Genomic DNA, 22,804 nt, shown 5'->3' on the forward strand with positions numbered 1-22,804 from the left:
TTTTTCTCTACAGATGGCACAGGAGGAAGGCAGTGATCTTGGTGGTCATCAGATTCAATCCTCTCTCTTCAGTAGCAATTCCCAGACAGACTGGATGAGCAGTGGTATCAAAAAGGGCCAGGACCTGACCCTGAAGAGGGTGAGGAATCTAACAACCATCAATCAGATTAATGACGTCAGATTAATGGCATGAACCTTAAGGCTAAAGTGGCAACCCATCCCAGACAAAAACTGCCGACATCCCTCCAAAACCCTTCACAACCATCCAGCGCCAAGATCAGGATGGCTTTCATGATTCAGAGGCACAAAGGACAACTACAATAATGCTGCTGGAACTAGGAAGAGACTCATGCTGCCCCAAAGGAGGAAAAGATTTTTCAAACATTGAGGGCTTACGCCACCATCTTGATCTCACTTATGATGGAACAGCCTTAAGAAACCCCATGAACTTCTATACCCAAGGGAACGTAAATTTTCAGCACAGAAAGCTCTAACGGGAATGGAGAGCAGGACCAGAAGAGCTGTATTACTGGCATATTTGTGAAGGGTGGTACTGGAGATGTAAACCAACACTAGAGAAGTGGGGAGCTCAGACAAGTATCAACCTTGACAGAGGTCCTACTGATTTGCCATGAGGGTCTTCTGATACGAAATGTTTGGTCCTTCTTACTCAGGCTGCAGATCAGTAGATGAAATGTGACTTAGGCAATTCATGCTCCAAATCTGATTCCGGGTTTGCAGGTGGAGAAAAGAGTAATTCCTGAAGAACTAGGAATGCTAGAACCAGCTTGCTAGAAGCCTCCATTGCATCATGCAGTTGGCAGAAACTAAGAAATGGGCAAAACCACTTTCCTCTAAGAGCACAATAACGGGAGAAAGCAAGTTTTCCTGTTCAGTGAAAGTATGCATATATACAATTGTGAAACCATATACAAACTATTATCAAGACACAACTAAACCTTCAGCTGTGAGCAACTTGTGTACGCTCTCTGTTCTGTGAAGGAAGGTATCCTAAGTCAGGCACGCCTCAAATAATTTTGAAGTTGTTTTATTCTCAGTGCTTTTTACTGGGTTTTTGGAGCAAGGAAATTAAGACCTAAGGGGTACACAGATGGGACAATATCCTTACAAGATACTGTGAGGAAGACAAAAGGAAACCTGTGTTACTTCTACAGACTATGAAGCAATGCGGAAAACATCTCACTCAAGAACAACAGATACACTCAATCAATGCAATTATATACTGTCACCTGCTGGGAGAAGAGTAACAGTTAGTGCTAGATTCTCCGTAAAAAAAGAGAATGTAGGTTCTGAGGCTGCAGCTTCCTCATCATCTAATGATGCCATTACAAAACATCTATGTAAGCCAGTGTGACAATCTATATAGTTACGAAAAAAATTACTCCTTCTGTGCTACTATATGCATTATCATCAATATAAGCATTTAAAAACACAACTTGAGTTTGAAGCCTTGCTGTAAATCAGTAAGGCACAGTCTGAACATAGTGGGAACTGTCTTTATTAATTTGTATTGTTTTCAACAATGATTGCTTTAACCATTAAAAACCAAAAGAGTCTTTACTAATTAATGACTGCTGAAACAGCCAGATCTTCCCAGCCCACTTCATATTTTCCTGAAGCCATTTTAGAGCAGATGTAAGCTCCAAGCTGTAAACTTCTTCCATATTAACATTCATTGTCATATGCTTAAGAAAAAGCTTTGGATCAGATACACGAGCAGCCAGGATCAGTCTCTCCACTGCTGCGTGATAGTCACTGTTATTCTGAGCCGTCTGATCTTCACATCTGCAAGCAAATTTTCACAAATACAAAATTATGTACCATACAGGCCCTGTGTCACTTGCCTGATGCTTTATACTGGCAACGAGATTACAAAACCACTAAAATAATGCTTTGTGTTCACTTCACTTACAGTAGATTACGTGAATTTCTAGACAAATTTTAGCTGATTATTCTGAAGAGTTAAAAAGTTACAAATTATCTTTTTAACGTATTTTACACTAATGAAAAGCAATAGGATTTAATGCCAGCACTAAGTAGGTCTGCAATAATCACAGCACGTTTAACGAAGAAATGCTTGACTCAGGGCTGGAAAATTCAGTAGGAATGTAAACCATTTTATAAACTGGATATAGCAAGAATTCATGTACGTGCTTGAATCCAAAAGGATTTCTCATTTTTAGCATGCAATCACTTTTGGAATAAGGATGTGCCTAAGTGACATGCCTATGTTTTTGCAAGAGCAGAACTTACTCTTTAAGCAAACAAGCAGAGGTACAATAGCATACACATGAAAACAAAATTAAAAGGTGTATTTGAAGGGTAGAGGGGAAGGAAGACAGAATACTCAAGTTTGAAATGCTCCTGTTCATCCTTCTGAACAAATGTAGCTTTTCTATGTAGTTTCACATTTTGAGGCTAAGCCAGTCAATCTTAGAGAAAATGGGGTCTTGAGAAATAAATTATAGGTGTAATCTAGTGACAGTGGTTGGTGGTTTATGGACAAAAGGAAAAGGCAACAAAACACATTTTTATCTGAAGGTACTAAGTCTCACTGAAAGGGGGGAAAAAAATCTAACAAATTTAATATTGAGATATCCCCTATAAAGAGAATCAAGTAAATGGCTTCATGGACTTTCCAAAAAACAGCCAAGAAATGGTAGAGTTGTTTTTTAAAAGGAATAACATGTTGACTTTGCCATTCTACTCCACTGCTTAACCAAAACACAAGAATCTAGACAAGATTCTAAACACAAGATATCAAGCTATCCTGTTTTTGAAAATACAGTACACTCTGTGCAGTAGACACATTCAGTTAGGGAACACACGCCAGTATCACTCTGGAACAATTACTTTTCTGCTACACAGATGTAAAAATAATAATAATTAAAAAAACCCAAGCACTTACTGTTCTATAGCCAGTTTAGAAGCAAGGATTAAAAACGAATTTAAAACCAAGCACTCTCCCAGCCAATGGAAAATAAGCTCTCATTAATTACATGATCACATGGATAAATACAATCAAAATGGTACATATCTGACAACAAACCTTTTTAGTATTATTTGAAGAGTCTGACTAGTAGCCATTGGACTTTGAATATCACTGGCATTTGAAACAAGAAATATTTCAATGGCCAACAGCATCTCAACCTCAGACAGGTAAGACGGAATCGTCAGAAGTTTGTGATATAAATTTCCCTGCAGTGGTGGGTAGCAACCCAATGATAAAGCACCTGAGAATAAATGCAGAAATGTAAGGAATTAGGATAACCAATACTGAACATAGATCTCTTTTCTTCAGTATGTGGCTAAGAATGTGGGGAAAAAAAACCCCAGACTCTTAATGGATTTTTACTACTTCACCTGGGAAATGGCCTGATTTGAGAACACAGCAAATAATATTCACTCATAATATTCACTGTTGTAAAATGTTACTTTTATCGATGAATATTATCAGTGATCATTAAAAAGCTCTGTCAGAAATCTGGGGATTCCAAGTGCGTAATAACACAAGTACAATTAGGACAGGTCAGACAGAAGCTTTATTAACTATGGTCACAGTGAGAGAACATTTGATCAGCATCTCCCCCTTTGCTCTCCTGTCTTCTGCCAAATGATCAGAAAGACCCAACCTATATAGCATTTCAGAAAAAAAAAAAGAAAAAAACCAGAGGTGAGGAAAACCAGTCATTTCAATGTTAACAAAGCCAAGTATCCATCCCAGGAGTGATGGACTCAGGTAGGTTGCTAAGCACCACATTTCAAAGATGGAATCAAACAGAAAATAATGTGACAATACAGAGAGATGGCTCTTGGTGGACCTTCTCAGTGTGGCACACCCAGTATTATATTAGCTCAGAAGTGGGGAGTTGAACACAATCACAGACTGTTAGCTTTTAGCTGAAAGGAATTTTCTTTTAGGATAAACTTCTTAGCCAAACCTCTCAAAGGTTAAATATTAGTAAGTTTACCACCACAATTCTAAACAGAAGCATAAAGAACTCTAATTTGCCTAGACAAAAAAGTGAAGATGATGCACTCTTTAACCATTTCAGGGTTCACATTTTTGAAATTCTGAAATTGAATGAAAAAAATCAATTTTATCAGAATTACATTTACTTCTTGCCAAGTAGTACACACTGATTCGTATTTTCAACTGTCACTATTTCCTAGTAGACATTTTGGTTACAAATAAATTTGTGATAGTGACACAGAAAAAGAACTGTTTTCTTCTTACAAAGTATACTCTTACCCATTTCTCCCCAACATACTGAGCTGTTAGAAGCATATGTTACCCAAGGAACGTAAGGGAAGGATATTGTTTAGGAAGCAACTTACTTTTATAATAGGTCCTAGCTTTAGACCACAAAGAACTTCTTCCCAAAGCTGTGATTAATCCTCTAAGTAGAAAAAAATCAATAGCTATGTTTTTTGAAAGCATGAAGTCTACTGCAGAAGATGAGACCCCAAGGTTCTTGCTCTCAAAACAGGCATTTATCAACTTGTTAAAAAGGCAGCTGTACTGAGAAACATCTATAGTATCTGAAATGAAATGAAGAATATTAACTACTGAATTAAGTCAAAGGTAAATCTAACCGAAGGATCGCTTCTCAGTCAGTACCTAAATCGGGACTCTTGCTTCTGTCAGCAAAATGGAACTAGATTGAGATGACTTATGATAATGCTTTATTCATCAAAAGTATTTTCATACAGTTAGTTCATTCACATTGTGAAAGAGAAGTCTTAAGGTCCAAGTAATAATTTGCTGCCAAAACCAACAGGATCAGAAAACAATATATTCACTTGCCCAAGCCTATAAATATAATCTTCACCTGATCTCTCAGACTTAAAATTTGCACCAATAAAAATCGCTTTGGTGCTTCAAGTTCTTCTACTCTTATTCTGAACTGTCCACTTCCTCTCAACTGTCCCCTTCTTGGCCAGACTGAGCAGCCTTGTACCTACTTCATGCCTCAAAGGACTAGATCCTTTTAAGATTCTCTGAGTAGATGGTCTTCCAACTAAGCTCTCCTAACATACCTAAAAGCACACACTGGCAACAGGACTGAGACCTACACACAGGAATCAGCTGAGGTTTCCTCAGTGGAGCCTAAGTAACTATGCATCTCACCTTGAAGTACACATCCAAAATTTGTCATATAAATTGAGCCCAGTTCTTAACATGGTACATAAAAGCAGCCTAGGTTAGCTAGCTCAGTTATAGAAAAAAACAATACATGAATCTATCTGAAGTTAAGATAAAATGAATCGCCTCAATGATATTGCTGTTTTATCTTATTGTATAGACTGTGCATGATCCTTAAAAATGTAGTCGGTCTTTCCTGTTGCCTTGTGTAACTGAGCCAATGGGAAAAAGAGTACAGGTGTATAGACTCTGTGTGTGCGCGTGTGCGGGAAGAGCTGCAGAGTACAATATGTATTTTAACTGACACTACACTCTTTGGGAAAAAAAAGAGCTTGTCTAAAACCATCTTATTTCTTCAACAAATTTTAGCTGGAAAACAAACAAAAAGAACAGTACAGAATCATCTGTCAAATTTTTAGCTCTTAACACAGTACCTTTTTCTTTACTTACCAGAATGATTTTGAAAACCTGGTAAGTTCTGCAGAACTTCAAATGCCTGCCTGTATAAACTCTTCCTCAAGTATTTGTGCACTAGTGTACATAACAGATTGTGTCGATTAAGGATGTCCATTTTATCACAGGGCCACAATGGTGCATTTATGGTCCACTCTGACTCTGTGGCAAACAACAATGCAGTGTTATTTCTATGAACTGAAACTGCTGGACGCTGAGACTTTTGAGCATTAAGAATATACTGTAAACTGTAGCAGAAAACAAATTTCAGAATTTCACAGAAAATACAGTTCTAGTTATTAATCATTTGTTCCTTATCACCAATACTTCTCAGATGAATTCTCTAAACCTTTATATTGTAAATAAACCCTTTTATTAAATATCATGGTAGTAAAATGGACTGTCAGTGTCACATATCAATATATGTGTGTGTATATATATTTATGATACACACATACATAAAATTGAACAGCAAATTTTAGATCCTCAGTATTACTTTATAGAATGCCTTCTATTCTTGTTTATACTTGAGTTTCTTCTCATTTCAGCAGATTAGAATTCCAAAAAGCCAGTAATTACGCGTTACGTAATTGCAGAAATATGGTACTATACTAAAGCTGTTTTACTACATGTGGATACTGTGAGGGGTAAAGAAATACTGCGTTGACCCAAGCCTGAAAATTTTTGACAGCAAGTGCCACCTGGCTCAAAGGAAATCTACATGGGTCAGGGTCACTTTCGAGGCTGCACCCCTCCCTTATTATGGTAGGCTTTTGAGTAGAATGATGTTGATGGCAGACTTCTGTGAAAACTTTTCTGAAAAAAAATTTGGTATTAGTCATAATATTTCTTATACATATCAAGAAAAATACTAACCAGTGAGATGGAACACATTTTATTTTTATTGTCCCAGTATTATTATTTACTAACATAGACCAGCTTCTAACTTTTACCTGAAATCTGTCATAGAAAGGGAGTGTTCAAATTTAAGTCAAAACTCAGTTTTTTATAAGACAAGCTTACCTCTCAATACCCATGTTGCTCCATCCAAACTTCCAGTTTTAAGAAAAATTTCTGCAGCTTTATTAACAATTTGACATCTTGATGCTAACCTCTCTGCACCTGTAAGTCCTTTCAAGACTGTAAAATGTATCTGTAGCTCATGCAATTTATCCAAAACCTTCCTTCCCTAGCATATAAGGGAGAAGAAAAAGGGGGAAGATCAGAGAAAGCAAACATAGAGTATCTTTACACAAAATACAGCAGATTTAATTCAGTGATACAGATTTATAGGCATCAGTTTATTTATCTAAACTGAGTCGAGGGGGAATAAAAAGTACAGTAAAATTTCTAATGAACAGTAAGGGTTTTTTTGACTGTGTAGGCAAAAAACTCCCACCAACCTATTGTTTTAATAGTTCCCAGCACACTATTCCCCATAACATTATTTCTACTACATAATGTTCCTATACAGTATTTTTAATATACTTTGTAATTAATTTTTAGTATATTAATATTTTTAGTATTTTATTTCCATTCAGCATTACACAATCTATAAAATTCTAAAAAGATCATACAGAGACTTTTCATTTTGCAGCAGAGGTATACTTGTTAAACTGAAATAATTACTCCAACATAAGTCAAAGAAAACACTGATAATTGTACACAGCAGGACAATAAGCTGGAAAAAGTTGGTCCTGTCTGGCCAACAGTGTAACAACCAACAACTTTATCATCATGTTCCAGGTTGATATTTAGACTGGTTTCCTACAGAAGCTTCCTCTTAACTTTCTGGTTGGCCTTTTTAGTCAAAGATGGAAGAAAGACAGCAGTCTCAAAGATAATTAAGATCTGACCAATCTAAAAAAGATCATGATCGAGATAAGGTGGGATATCAAGTTAATGTCCCCAGCAAGGCAAGGACAGGCAGAATTCAGGACTTGTCCTCTCTGCCTGCACCTCGCTGGTCAAGCAACATGAACTAAACTCCAAACTAGACATGTTCCAGCTCTTGCTTAGTGTGTGCATCAATGAGGAGGTGGCTTATTACGAATCTTGTGTGCATGCATTGTGGTGGTGGAACGAGGGTCATGGAGGTAGAGAGAAAGGGAACTTTAGGTGAACAGAGAGGTTGGCAGAAAATGAAACTTACTTCTTCCCAAACTTTTTTTGAAAATGCTTTATGCATATGCACATACATACTGTGGACTGGCATATGCTCAAAATAGGAGACTTTTGAAGGCCTACAGGTATCTGCAAGGGTTTATCTCAGCATAACCCATAAAAGAATACCAATTACATCATTGCAGTTAACATTTAAGGTGTAAAGAACCCATTCAACTGTAGATGTATGTGGTTGAAGGAAAAAAATACATACCAGAAAGACTCAGGTGAAACTCTTACAGAAAAATAGAAACTTGAAATCTAAGTGCAAACCAGAGACAAAATACAAAATTAAGGAGGATCTGCATCCATTCCATCCTTCTAGCAAAAGGAAGGGCCACTAAGAAGTGGGTCTTTATAGTAAGATGGAAAGCATGCAGCTATAAGCACAAATGATCTATAAAGGAAGGGCACCCAATTAAAATGCAGTTGTGGAATGAGATCCTTAATTGGACAAGAACCTCTGACCAATCCTCTGGAGTCATAAAATGTTGGGTAAAAATAAACCATAGCAAAATCCTTCAAGATAGGAAACAGTTGAAATAGGAAGTGGATGAAACAGTTGCCAAAGGAGCGTTAAATGTTGCAGGATTCTCTACCAGTAAACATCTGGAAAGTAGTCTAGTGTTGCTTGAAGAGCTGTCTCCATGGAAGACCTATTCACATGTTTCAAATCTGCATGTTTTTTTGAAGTACATCTGTTTTATGAACTTTCCTTAGCTCTTACAAAAGGAGCTCTTCAGGATGAAGGAGCATACGTTTTTTATACCTGAGAGCCACCCAGCATCAAAGTTATGTGATAAAGAGGTTTGATGTTCACGAAGGGAGAGTGATCCGAAAAGCACATCTAGAGCTTTAGGCAGTCCAGCGTATTCATAAAACAGCATAGGGCATGTCCTAAAACCAAAATTACTTTAGGCACAGCAGGAAAAATAAAACCATCACTATCTTATTTTCTGGACTACTTTTTGGAAGAAACAAGACATGCGATCAAGTGGATGCTAGCCCATAACCACAGGATTAGGGTCTTATCTGATACATATAATGGAGTGAAACTGGTTGGAGAGAGGTAGGAATGACAGTTCTAGTTCAACCCTGAAGCAGAGAACAATTTGAGATCTGCTAGTTCTGATAAAAATCATTCAGAGCACAGCCTCATTCACACTCCCATGTGGTCAATACAGGTTGTTTACAAGGCTGTTTAAGGATCTGGGTGAGCAGTCTGTTGAGAAGTGGGTCTGACACCTAACACAACATTCTTAAAGATGTGATGATCTTTTGCTCTAGACATGAGAAAAATCATAGTATCATAAAAACTGTCTGCTTTTAGAAACTCCTGTTATGTAAGAGAAACACTACACATGCTTTTGACACCTTGCACCTCTGAAATTAGGACATGAAGATTAACCTCCTTGGAGTATCAGAGGTCTTGCAACCCAAATATCAGGATGTGCCTTAAGATGTTATCTGGAAAACAGCTAAAACGTATGAAAGGATTTCCCTACAAACACTGAATATATGCCGTCTCTGCTGAAGAAGACAGACAAAATCCAAGCCAAACTAAGCTCTTTTATGGGTATGTAAGCACTGACCACTCTTCAATGCCAAAAATTTAGACTACTTCTTCTACGGCCAGGAATATCTTAACTGTTCTAACTGCTGAGTTTTGTGGAACAAAAATGCTTTAAAAAGTTCTAGTGCAGTACTACAAAAGTGCTAATGCAAAGACCTCCTCTCCCCTAAACAGTATCACGCTGTGCTGCAGCTTGATAGGGACCCGCTAAAGACCATTCAACTCAAGAAGCTGATACTGCAAAATTAATGATTCATCAAAACACGTGTTGCTTCTAGGCTAAGCATCTCTATCAAATATCTTCTGGGACTTAGGCTGACCCTGGAAACAGAGGGGTTACATAACAGAATTCCTGAGGGTCATCCCCTAGAGACAGTAGTACAAAAGACATTTTAATCCTTTGATGCAAGTGTTCCTCGACAATAATTCACAAAAAAACCCCAAGAGACAAAAGAGACAAGGAGAGTGTTTGCTTTTGTTCCTAAAAACACATGCTGGAAATCATCTTGTATGGGATGAGGAACATCCCAGTACAGCATAGTTATTAGTTTCAAGGATCAGACCCATTGACACAAAGGTAAGTTCAGGATGTGATCACTGACCAAAATACACTCCAAAATCATTGGTGGTTTATATTATTTCTTATGTTGTTACTGGTCATGTTGCCTTGTGTAGGAAATCCAGCTTGATATGCACTGCTTCTTTCCAGGAAGGAAAAGATGCATTTAACATTGAAACGGTTCTTGTTGCAGTGAACTTATGATCAATACTGCACGAGGCCTAAAGAGTGTAAAACACCCAGGGCCATAAACCGGGCCCACTGTAATATCTGACAACAAAGAAAGGATTGTAAAGGGTATTTTTTGTAAGGTCCAAGTCTTTGCAAGATTCACAGAACTTGGAACCCTAGATTCAATGGAAGAAAAGCACTTCTAGTGATGTTCTGGGGAATGAGCAGTTCACCAAGAGCAGTAGCAGCCTTGCTATGCTTCTCTTCTGTCTTGGGGTCAGGTTCCATTTGGGATCAGGTTCAGAAGCATCAGTGTAGGAAAGGGCCCACTCAGACTTCTGTAAACATTGCTTGAATTGCGAGGTCTCAGAATACACTAATATTGCCAGCTGGAAGAAGGTGACATTTCTGGGAAAGAACCCTATCAGCACCTCACCCCAGAACCTCACGAAGACCTGTGTCCTAATCCAGATTCATCATTGGCTCAGAAAAGTCAAAAGCTGAACCTGAACAATCAAGTTGTTGGTTGCAAGACAAAGTTATGATGGGCTCCATAGAAGACTACTGCTCAGAAAGGCACAATAAAATGCTTTGATCCAGCTGGACAATTAAGAAATACTGAGATGGTGGGGAGGCAGGTGGCACATCCAGCCATTCAACTAGAGAAACACAGTTTAATATCTAGAAAAGAAATAACTCATTCCTTTTCTGCCACTCAGATTCCTATAGTCCAGTATACCTTTATCCACTGCAGTACTTTGTGATAAGAATACATTACACTTATCCCAATCCTTCCAATGAAAATTCTGTCTGCTTCATTATGTTGTGAATTTTTTATTACTGGAAAGAAAAAGAAAACATTTTTTTTTATTTTACATGTAGATGCAGTTTTAAAGAAATTACACCTTGAAAAACACATTCATTGTGAAAATATTAAATATACTTTCTGAAGTAAGGTGCATCACTATAGTTTATTCAGAAACTATTTCATAGTAGTCTAATTCATCCATAAGATGACTGGACTTGTAATGGCATAATTTGCTAACATCATTATTATTAAAGTAAGCTTTGTGTTTTCTGGCACCATGGGGAAATGTTGGCAACTACGGAACTGAGTAATTACAAGTGTTTCCAACCATATTATACAAACACTTTGGAAGCACTGTTGGTATTCCAGAACAGTGGCATCCAAACTGGGGTGTGAGCACAGTAATCCATTCAGGTGTGGGAAGAAAATATTTTTTGTAGCATTAACTTTTTTTTTTTTTTTTTTAAAGTAGTGTTTATTTTATCTGCATGCACTGGAGCAGAGATTCTCCTGCAGCCCGTGGTGAAGACCATGGTGAGGCAGGCTGTCCCCCTGCAGCCCATGGAGCTCCGTGCTGCCCAAAGGAGTCTGTGACACCGTGGGAAGCCCACGCTGGAGCAGGCTCCTGGCAGGACCTATGGCCCCATGGAGAGAGGAGCCCATGCTGGAGCAGGTTTGCTGGCAGGACTTGTGACCCCGTGGGGGACCCACACTGGAGCAGTCTGTTCCTGAAGGACGGCACCTGTGGGAGGGACCCAGCCTGGAGCAGTTCATGAAGAACTGCAGCCCATGGGAAGGACTCACGTTGGAGAAGTTCATGGAGGACTGTTTCCCATGGGAAGGACCCCACGCTGGAGCAGGGGAAGAGTGTAAGGAGTCCTCCCCCTGCAGAGGAAGGAGCGGCAGAAACAATGTGTGATGAACTGACAACCCCCATTCCTTGTCCCCCTGTGCCACTCAGGGGGAGGTGGTAGAGAAATCAGGAATGAAGTTGAGTCCAGGAAGAAGGGAGGGGTGGGAAGAGGGTGTTTTAAGATCTGGTTTTAGTTGTCATTACCCTACTCTGATTTGACTGGCAATAAATTGAATTAATTTCCCCAAGTCAAGTCTGTTTTGCCTGTGACTGTAATTGGTGAGTGATCTCTCCCACGAGGTTTTCATAACATTTTCTCTCCCCTGTCCAGCCCGAGAAGGCGGGGGAGTGACAGAGCAGCTTTGGTGGGCACCTAGCATCCAGCCAGGGTCAGCCCACCACAAACTGGAAGCTGTGATAGCTGTTTTATAATATGAAAGTCTGTGGTCAGAAAGGTCATGTTCACATCTCTGAAGTAAATATTCGTCATGTTTTAGTAGTTAATACAAGTTGAAAAACATTTGAGTCATCCATTATAAAGTGCTTTAATATCCCACTCACACTTCACTGAGCCCCAGTTTTCTGCAAACTTATTGGGAAGAATGATACAGATATGTAAATGAAGGGACATAGCGAGGAAAGGGGTAAGAAAACCTGATAGAACTATTAAAAAATTAGAAGGTGTTTTGTGGACCCAGCCCTTGCAGAAATTTGTTCTTTATAGAACTAACTAATTCTGAAAATCCAAATTACTAAAAAAAACCCAACAAAAAAAATGCAAGTTATATACTTGATGTAACCCTGTTCTATGTGTTTTGAAATATACAAATATATATATAACTGTATTTACAGCTCTAAAGTTTATTTATGCTATTAAGAGAGTGACACTTCACATAACAATCCTTAAATACATTTGAGTTTGTCCTGAGAACAGGACATTATTAAAAAGACCACCAACTTTGGTTTCTCTTCTTGATTTCACAAAGCTCAAATGTTTGGTTGTTTTTTTTTTTTCCAGAACTTTCCTTGACTTCAAGTGTAAGCACTGCAGATATTATTTCTACTAGAAAATGGCTTCTATTGAGCATTTTAGCTGATTGTATTTGCACCTCAAGAAATTCTGAATATTGTAACACATAAAATTAACTAATATTCAGAAAACAGTGTACACATTTTGATTTTTACCTCTTAAAAACTCTACAAAAAATAGAGATAGACAAAAAGCATTTCTTGCATCTTAATTTTACCTGCATCAGCAAAATCACAAAAAGGAACTCTTGGTCTGTCTGTCTCAGAATCTCTGGTTAATGTTTCAGCAATACATGAAGACAATTTCTGAAGATCATCAAAATGTTCACATCCAGTTCTCGCATTAACATACAAAGCTCCCAGCTTGGTCCAATCACTTTTCTCCTTGCAATGCTGCAAAAAAGGCAAGGGATAAATATAAGCAAACCTGCTTCCAGAACACCAAACAGAAAATATATCGAAATTTAAGAGATAAAACTGGGATAGACTTAAAGCAGAAAAAAGATGCAGATGCAACACGACTGCCAAGAACCTCCACATTCAATATGGCACAGTTACATGTTGCCTAACTTGCATGGACTGCTAATCACTTTTGTCCCTCAAGAAATTAAAATCCTTTTTCCATTTATGTCATGACCCCAATTGGGGAAGCTCATAACTTATTCATCCTATTTAAGAACTGGCATTTATCCAGTATTTTAATATCTTTTTTCTTCTTCTGCACGATGCGTGCCAAATTGATGTGGGTTTTTTTTATGAATTAGTCTTTTTCTTGCCAAATCACTTGATGACTTTGGTGTTAAAGGTGTAAAAAAATCAGTTTTGGTTCTTCCATTCTTAAATTTTGGTCTCAGGATCTATGCAGTAAGTGTGATAATATGTGAACTATATTATAATTGTGCATAATAAGTAAACTTCCCTTGAATATGAAAGACGCACATGTCCAATTAAAGAATTTTTAATAATATTTTCTTATTCTTTCAAATATCTGCTTAGTGTTGCCAACTGGAGCCTTTTACAATTGTGCCTTTTTATACTAGATATGAATGCTATCTGCTAAATAATAAATTAAATAATTTTTTGGTGAGGAATGATGTACCATGACCAATTACAAGCACAACAAATGTAAGGCATAGGAAATAATTGCTTAAAATTAGAAAATCTTTGAATTAGATGCAAAAACAGGATAAAAACGACAAGTATGTAAATTAACACAAGAAAGCCAAGGAGAGTTTTCCCCTGCATGTTAGTCTTTCCTAAACATGGCTTTGCATAAAAATATTTTATCATAATCTCAATATACTTAATAATAAAGCCTCCTAATTTTAAATTATGTAGAAACTACTATTTCTTCTAGGTTTAAAAGAAGTCAAGGTTTAAGTATTCCAGCAGGCTTGAGGAATGCACATACTGTACCTGAATTTCAGCTACTGCCAAGTTGAAGTCAAAAAGCCAGTTCTTTTCAAAATGTCTTTCCTGAAACCTTCCATAAGAAAAAAATATTAATACTTAGTTTTAACATATCCTATTGGACTAAACTATGCACACTGAACATTGAAAACAGACATTTACAATCATGCCACAGGAAGTCAGTACATGTATTAAGCAAATATAATCGAGCAGAGCTATTTTCACAGAAAATATTCCCTTGTCTCACTAGAAATGTAGCTGAAAAGGTGTGAATAAGACTTGCAATCCATTAATCTTTTAGGACTTTTAGTGGGCATGGTGGTGTTGGGTTGACAGTTGGACTTGATCATCTTAAAGGTCTTTTCCAACCTTAATGATTCTGTGATTCTAGTAAGTATGATTCTAGTAAGTAAATGCAGAACTGTATTAGATGTATTTCTGACACAATGGTTAAAAGAAGTTAATTACATGAATGAAAGTGATATTCAGTTTCAAATACACAGGACCATAATACTTTATTCTGATGCCACCACTGAAACAATGGACACATCTATCCAGTGCAATGCTATCATGTAGAGATACATAACGTTAAGTATGAACAAGCTAACACAGGTAGCTGAAGTAGCACAGCTGCTCAAGTCTTCATAGATAAATGATATTTCTCAGTTTGTCCCAAAAACACATACATACTGAGGCAACCTGGAAGGGCTAATTCCTTTGTGAATCAGATTCCTGATCTGAAAAGTGATAAAAATTACCTCCAATATGAGTGTAAGTTGCACTGGTAGAACACAGAGATCTGTGGCTGAAAGGTACTCTATGGGAAAAGTATGAAAAGCAGCAAATAATTTCTAGTGCCTTCACTTGAAACAGTGATGGCTTGTTTTCACACAGTAGATGCTGCGTATTTGGTTTCCTCTAAGAATCAAAGGCTGCTTTATGAATCGCAAATTTAAGTTTCTCAGCTTGTGTGTGCGTGTATGATGCAGATGATAGAAAAAAAAAAGGATCACAATCTTGTGCAAGTGATGGGGAGATGTCAACAATTTTGGAACAGATTTGGGCTGTGATTTCATATTTTGCCTAGCATAATCCAGCAGTACTTAAAAAATGACCCTCCTCCCTAGTTGTGTTGGCACAAATGTTTATGCAGTTGCACAGTACACGAAACTAGAAAACTACTTCGTATTATAACTAATCCTCTTATTGCCTAAAAGAGTTGTTAACTGCAGAAGTACTGTTTGCTTATGCAGGCATAAATGATATATTAAACCACAATGTTTCTACTTTGACTACAGTTATATAAAACACGTAGCACAGCTGGAAACAGATTGTACAATGATGATCAATATGGAAAAAACTAATCATAATCACAGTCAGAATCTTAAGTTTTGACTTAACAATCTTTGATCTTTGAAGTACAGTAGCTTGACAGCACTTTCAAATACAACTAAGTGTGGTATGATAGTATTTTCATCCAAAACACTAAATTTGCATTTTCTAATTGCCTTTTAAAAGTTTTAACATAAATTTATAAAAATTTAACCTGAACAAGAAACCAGACAGATACAATTATAAAATAGCTCCTTAAAGACATACCTGGATTTTATGTTCAAAACAATATTTATTTCCTGACTGGAAACTTGCAATTGGTGAAGGAACTTAAGAATGTAGTCAAAATGTTCAGACTCAAGGAACATACCAGCATTAATGAACTGCAATATCAAAGAAAGGGAAGAAAAGTAAGCATACAAAAAGTTGTGTTCACTTACGTATTTCCAGAGGCAAGTGGCAAACAACAGCTGGAAAAACACTTCACAGTGAATTTCAGTCAAAAAATAAGGGATAAATATCCACTAGTCACAATATAACTTTTAAAAAATATTAAGCGATATGTTTGAGTTTTAAAACAGGCAAGGTATTTCAGAAATTCCAGCAAGTAGCAGTAGTACAATCAAACTCATACCTTACAAAAGGTACTGATTAATGTAGGTACAGCGTCTCTTATATTCAAAGAGGCCACATGCTCAAAAACTTTCAGAAGAACATCTGCAGCTGGCTAATTTAGACAAAAAAGCACAATCAGTTTTACAACTCTGTTCAACTAGAAAGCTTAGAGTTTTTATAACGGGAACTTTTGAATGGCTCTTCCCCCCCTCCAAGATTTGAGTACCAGAGTAAAAACAAACTTGTTCCTACAAATGGCACACTACTCAAAAAACTAAGAAACGATGGATCAAAGATTTAAAAAATATTACAAGGCCACCTACCAGTGTATTGATTCGTACAGCTACATTCAATATCTGAAATACTTCCCGCAACAAACAATTCTTGAGCAAAGAAATGAGAAGATCGTTCAGCACTTGAGAAGCAAAATCCACACCAGGAGTAACTTCTCTGTAATATTTCACAAATATTTGGACTGAAAAAGCAATTAAATTAATTAACTTTGGGGTAATTGATACTAACTATTTAAACAAGTTATTTCCTTAAATTTTAAATGCAGTGTAACAACCTTAATTATCCAGGATATTATGGGACAGGGATATGGAGAAAAATGGGTGAAAGGATCCAGTCTGAATACAGTGTTAACCTTACTAGACCCAGACTGACTATTCTGAAATATCTCGTGTCATTGAGCTGAACACCATAAGCCCTGTAGGTCTGCAGAAATCTTAGCTCATTTGGTGCAGCACAAGAAAAATGCACAAAACCAGGTTAGATTTGGTAAGTGCACCAAGGTAGTAAGGCCTTTCCAGACATGAAGCTCTAGGAAGTGATCTGCAGCATTATCATGGTGGATGGTGTTACAACCTGTTCCAGCGCTAGCCTTGATAGACATGTACTATATCCTGCTGGTACCCAGTGTTATCCGCATTACAATGTAATAGAGTAAAATTTAGCCCTTTCTGACTGGACTCAAAAGCTCAGATGGATCTGAATCAACTACAGTCCCTAAAAATCATAATTGTTTACATATATGGTAATGTGAAAGGACTAAACTAAAGCTGTTTGGGTGCTGTAGCAGCACTTCATTTTAAGAGCTTAATTCTAAATTTTTTGGATTTGTGATGTTTGGCCAGGGTGTCCAAAAGTGCCTTAACAAAATTTTCATTCTGTTAAACCTCTCCCCTGCCCCAGTTACTCATTTCTACTCTCAAGTCTAGTTCTATTCAGGCTAAGTTCATTTTCTGTGGAAGTAAGATTTGTAACAACCTCCCAAGATAACTGCGTATCTAAATACGTAGCCACAATGGGAAACTGGATCATGAAAACACATGGAATGGATGTATTCCTTCAAAATAAGAACTTCTTATTCACTGTTGAAGTGGCATCCATTTCTCTCCTGACAGCCTATTTAATTTGCTTTAAATAAGCTAAGTATCGAAGATACATCAAAAGCTACTACTGTATCATACCTGCACGTTTTAGAAGGCTTGATTCTTTGATACTAATGTATGTCCTAAGTATTGCCATGCAAATCTAGAAAAAGCGGAAAAAAATCCGTAGTAAAATGTTATCTCAGTTTATGCTGAACAAGAGTACTACCCATAAACATGAGTTCTAGAAGGAAATGAGCTTTACATTGCTTTTGTTTAACCCATACATACTGACAAATGGTATAAGAAAGTAGGTGGGTCTGTAGGAAAAGGTGCCGTCAAAAGGACAGCAAATCAAATAGAAAAATAATGTTGTTTGCAAAAGGAGCTGCTGGGACCACAACTACATGCATGTGTGTGTATATACTCATAGCAAACAAAAAAAAAATTTGAAAATACAGTTACTTCAAAATTCATAAGTGTGTCAGACTGTGAACAAACAAAGGGCAGCAAAAAGGTGAAAGTGAAAACATGATAAACAAAAGTTACATGAATGTACCGAGAAGTTAAAAAATTATCTAGAAATGAAGTTAGTAACACTGATCTTCACAAGTCACTCATAAGGACATAAAAGAAAAAGCTCAGAACTAACTCAATTTAATGAAGCATTTCACCCCAGACACACTTGATTAAAAAAAATTATCCACACCTAGATATTTTAATATGTTATTTGATATTGGAACATTCTTGTCTTAACATCTTAAGCTGTCAGCTCTGTGATACTTACACATTTTGCTCCATCTCTGCAGATGAAGAAATAAAGACTACTGAGATTAATTCTCAGAATTCCAAGGTAGGAAAAAATCCACCCACCCTTTCAGATACCCTTTGTCACTTCTAGAACATTTACAGTCTTTCTGCACAACAATGTAAATGGGTCATGTTTAATACTATTTTGTGAAATAATGAAAAATCAAAGAGACAGAAAACGCCCTAAATTAGTAGTCATGTTACTACAGAATTGAGTTGGGTTTATTTTTACATGCAGCTTCAAAATTAGACAGGATCCACTCATGGAGTTTGTTACATAGCAAATGAGGAAAATACTGGTTTGTGGTCAAGACATCTTTCATTTTTTAAAACTATTAACCTGTTCAGATCATCAAATCAAAGACACAAAAATTGTACATGTAAGTATGTTAAAGATAAACAGAGCTTATTGTTTCTATTTTGAAACAGTGTCATAATGCTGCTGAACTATAGTCTAAGATACACCTTTCAGAAAATCATGTAGAATCTTTGATCGTTAATATACATGCAGTGTCACTTGGCAATGGGTTAACTCATTTAATACAAATCTACAATCCCAGGTGGCTGAGGGCACTTCCAAAACAAACTTTAGCACATGCTTACAGTATGAAATTAGTTTGGTTTCTTTTGGAATTGTTTTCCTCCTTCTTTGGACTGACTCCCAAAAAAACCCCAAGATTGCATCTGGAGCAATGGCTGTGTAACTTATACAAGCAACCATCTGTCCAGTAAAACACAGCTCTACTGCAGTAACACAGAGGTGCTTAAATCAGAAGAACAAGCATGAGAATTTATGAAATCCTTCAGCATCTCCCAGTCAGTGTGCACTCTGATGTTTAATAAGGGGGAAAAACCTCATGCTGCAGCCCTTCGCTCAGTGAGATCAAAACCAGGATTGTTTTTACAAGAGATTCTGTTTATGAACCCTGTGGCACTTTTGAGACACACGCTCCATATTAACTGTGTCTGAAAGTAACCAACAGGTTCACAAATTATTTAAAGGCAGAGATGGTAATAAAAGGCCAGTGCAACTTTAAGTCTCATTATTTAGGAAGCCAGATTAAAATAAAACACACCCCCCTTCAAGCATACACCCCAGACCCTGAAGTTGCAAGACGACATTCATGAAGACAGAAATCTTCCTATTTTATATCCTGTTTGTTTCCAGTTAGAAGTTCATAGGATCAAGGAAAAAGACAGTAAGAACTTACAAAAATTAAGCATTTCTTTAGTGGATGCAAGTCCAAAAAAGCTAATGAGCAAGATGTACAAAGATAAAATAAAATCAGAGAAATACAGTTTGCATAAAGATGCTTTCAAACCACTTATCTAACTGTGCAATTATTACCTATGCTGCACTGCAGTCCGAAGTGTCATTCAAGCCAAACTGAATTTCCTGTAATTTCAGTTTATGCCCACTGTCTCTTGTCCTTTCACTGGGCACCACTGAGAAGAGCGCGGCTTCATCTTCTTTACCCACCCTCCCATCAGATAGTTAAGATCCGCCCCCTTTAAAGATACACATAGTTAAGATCTGTCCCCTTTAAATACTTTGGGTAGTACTTAAAACACAGTCTTAATAGTTTTGTTTACTTTGATAATACAAAAGAGTTTTCACTGTTTGAAATTAAAAAGGCATCTTTAAAATAAAATAAAAACTGGTAACTTGCAGAACTCTCCGAGCTCAAGAGTATGCTGATTTTCAAAACATGATATGTTTATGAATTAAATCACTGCTGTGTTGTGTGATCAACCGACAACTGTGAAGAGTGTTAAATCCTAGTAAGTTATGCCTTAAAGCATTAACCAGTTACTTAATGAAAAGAAAGGAATATCCATTATGGGGAAAGTTACTTCTCTTCAAAAATTCTGGTAACGCTTATCACTGAAAACATAGTACTAAGCAAGTGGACTACCAATTTGCAGAACAATTCCTAAAAAGATTTATTTCCTCTATATTTGACTAGATGACTTTGTTGCTGCTTTACCTGTCTTCCATTTATGTACTTTGGTGCCACCATGAGGTGCTTGGCCTATTATTATTTTTAAATGGACAGTTCTAAAAAAAATAAGTAAATACACAAACAAAACCCAAAGTATAGTTTGAGACTACCAGGAAAGTTAGGCTAGGTTTGGTGGGCAAAACAGTAAATGTGCTGGAGTGCTGCACCACAAGTAAAATCAAATGTAATGGATTTTTAATACTTTTTTTAATATTTATGTCTAACAGGTTCACCACAAGTTATTTTTTACACTTTGATTCTGTAATTTCTTTCTTATTGACATCCATGATAAAATTGTACCCATACCAGTAACATGGCAGATAAGAAATAAATCTTGTAGACCTGATGAGGACAAGTTTAGGCATTTGTCTTTGTTTAGTCGTTTTACTGTTTTTATTTGCTTCCAAGTGACTTAAAGAACCACCTAAGTCTTGGTTTCATACAGCCAATTCCAAAATCTTGTTACACAACAGCACAATTAGCTTGCCTTGCACAGTTCTTGGAAGTATTACAGACTTGTAATTTCTTTGTTTGGTTTGAAAACACACCTACTTTGCCGACCACTGGAAAAGTATTTTTCTTGCAAATATTATGAGAATTGTGGCTCTGTTTAAGGAGATTACAGCACCTTTAAACAAACATGACCCTGTTGCAGAAAACTTGCAGAAAGTAATATACCCTAGATGGCTGTTGACTTTAAGCATAGAAAATCTGGGTTTGCTTACAGGTCTCTGATGCTTGGGATAGAAATGTCTTAGAATCTCCCCATTCTACTACTCTGTATTCGTACAGCCTAATTCTTGCTCTTTTTAAGAGAACAGACACCAGCAAAAGTCTACTAGTTCAAAAGTCTACCACTTTTTTTAAAAAAAGAACTTTAAAAGATCTTGAGAGAAAGAATTTCTGAACATTTTTTTGATCCATCAATCTCTGAAATTTACTCTTTTTCCATATATAAATGAACAAAGGAAATGTCATTTTGCATTTAAAAAGTGTTCACACTTACAATCTGTTCCTTTCTTCAATAAATCTCATTACCTTTTCATCCCCTTGTTCAGGAACGTGCCAAAACCAACATTTTGCTCTTTCACACCCACGCAGAGTCATGAAATAAAATCTGCAATATTTACGGGGCAATTCAATCATCTCAAGGATCCGCGGGACTGAATGAGAAGCCTAAAATAAAATAAAATTAAAGCAAGCAGAGAAACAGTAACAGATAATATTTTTGAAAGCAAACATGCTTATTGTTTTGAGAATTTAAAAATATCTACAAATTATAAAAGCTATAAATACGTGATCTACAATTAAACCTTTGAAAAAACCCTCATCTCTATACTCCATTTGCAGCATTTCCAAGATCAAGAAAGACCAAGACTGATCCAAGATCAATCCCTTGTCATGTCTAACACAACAAAAAACTGTCTTGAAGACCACAGAGAGAATGTAAGAAGTGCTAAATGAGATGGACAAGGAGTAGAGAGGAGGAAGAAAGGTGACAAACTCCTGCATGGGTCTGGATAATATCTGAGAATTCTGGGGCATCAATTTCCTTTACCCTTTTCCAGTGCCCAGCATAATGGATAATGGAGTCTGCCTAAAACATGTGAAACCTGGTCTGCTTTTCAGTTCTACAAAAACAATAAAGCAAAAAGCATTATTTGATTTTGCTTAAGCTGGAAACAGAAATCAACAAAGCTCCACTGTGAATAGCTGTCCCCTCAACATTGATTTTGTTCTCAGAAATTGTATCTACTCAGTGATAACATCTTTAGAGGAGTAGAAACATAAACATACATAGATTCATAATTTCTGACTAGATATATGGAGAATTGTCTGAATATCCATAACAAAAAGTTAGTGCCAAAGGATCAGAAATCATTAAGGATTTAACAACTTACAAGTGCATTTTTTTCCATCTTCCATGGCTGAAAATCTCCGTAATTCTGCAATGGCAGCACAGGACTTTTTCCTGAAAATCTGTATTCTAAAAATTAGGATGAGGGCGATAAATGGATCGTGTAATAAAATGAACCATACTGAAACCACTCGCATTTATCTTATTTTCCTTTATATTTATAGTTCCTTCAAGTCACAGCAAATATTAATGAAAATTTGATTAATACAATCTAAAGCCAGTAATTTAAGTTACAGTTGTCTTAATTATCCTAAAACTGAGAATTTACACAAGCTTCAAGAGTAAGCACATTTTAAAACTTCACCACTTTATCCGAGGTTTCTAATTTATGGAGATAAGAAAAGAAATAGAATAAAAATATCCAGAAAAGGAAAAACACACACACACTTTATCAGTAATTTTTGCATTCCCACATCACTAGCCATAAATTGAAACTATTTTTCCAGAATTGAAATAAAACCTTTCATGCTCTAAGCAGTGCAATATCAAGCTTAAACCCAATGTAAGTTACTGGTTTCTTAACCATGGAACTTGGTTTTAGAACTTTAATTATTATTAACATATTTC

At 36.6% G+C, this 22,804-nt stretch overlaps 1 protein-coding gene across 1 annotated transcript in view; it reads right to left on the reverse strand.

Annotated features, from left to right (window-relative positions):
* Window positions 1–1,559: 1,559 nt before the first annotated feature.
* Window positions 1,560–22,804, reverse strand: part of TOPAZ1 (testis and ovary specific PAZ domain containing 1) — a 40,830-nt gene continuing 19,585 nt past the window's right edge. Inside the window, exons 5-17 of the mRNA XM_010287355.1 lie at window positions 21,358–21,495; window positions 17,606–17,669; window positions 16,457–16,608; window positions 16,153–16,245; window positions 15,786–15,901; window positions 14,193–14,259; window positions 12,995–13,169; window positions 10,826–10,926; window positions 6,644–6,809; window positions 5,618–5,782; window positions 4,360–4,563; window positions 3,071–3,254; window positions 1,560–1,806 (exon numbers count right to left, since the gene is read on the reverse strand). Of these exons, the coding sequence (XP_010285657.1) occupies window positions 1,560–1,806; window positions 3,071–3,254; window positions 4,360–4,563; window positions 5,618–5,782; window positions 6,644–6,809; window positions 10,826–10,926; window positions 12,995–13,169; window positions 14,193–14,259; window positions 15,786–15,901; window positions 16,153–16,245; window positions 16,457–16,608; window positions 17,606–17,669; window positions 21,358–21,495 (1,872 nt within the window). The remainder of the gene's footprint in view (window positions 1,807–3,070; window positions 3,255–4,359; window positions 4,564–5,617; window positions 5,783–6,643; window positions 6,810–10,825; window positions 10,927–12,994; window positions 13,170–14,192; window positions 14,260–15,785; window positions 15,902–16,152; window positions 16,246–16,456; window positions 16,609–17,605; window positions 17,670–21,357; window positions 21,496–22,804) is intronic.

Source organism: Phaethon lepturus, unplaced genomic scaffold (assembly GCF_000687285.1).
Source record: "Phaethon lepturus isolate BGI_N335 unplaced genomic scaffold, ASM68728v1 scaffold20435, whole genome shotgun sequence".
Lineage (NCBI taxonomy): Eukaryota > Metazoa > Chordata > Aves > Phaethontiformes > Phaethontidae > Phaethon > Phaethon lepturus.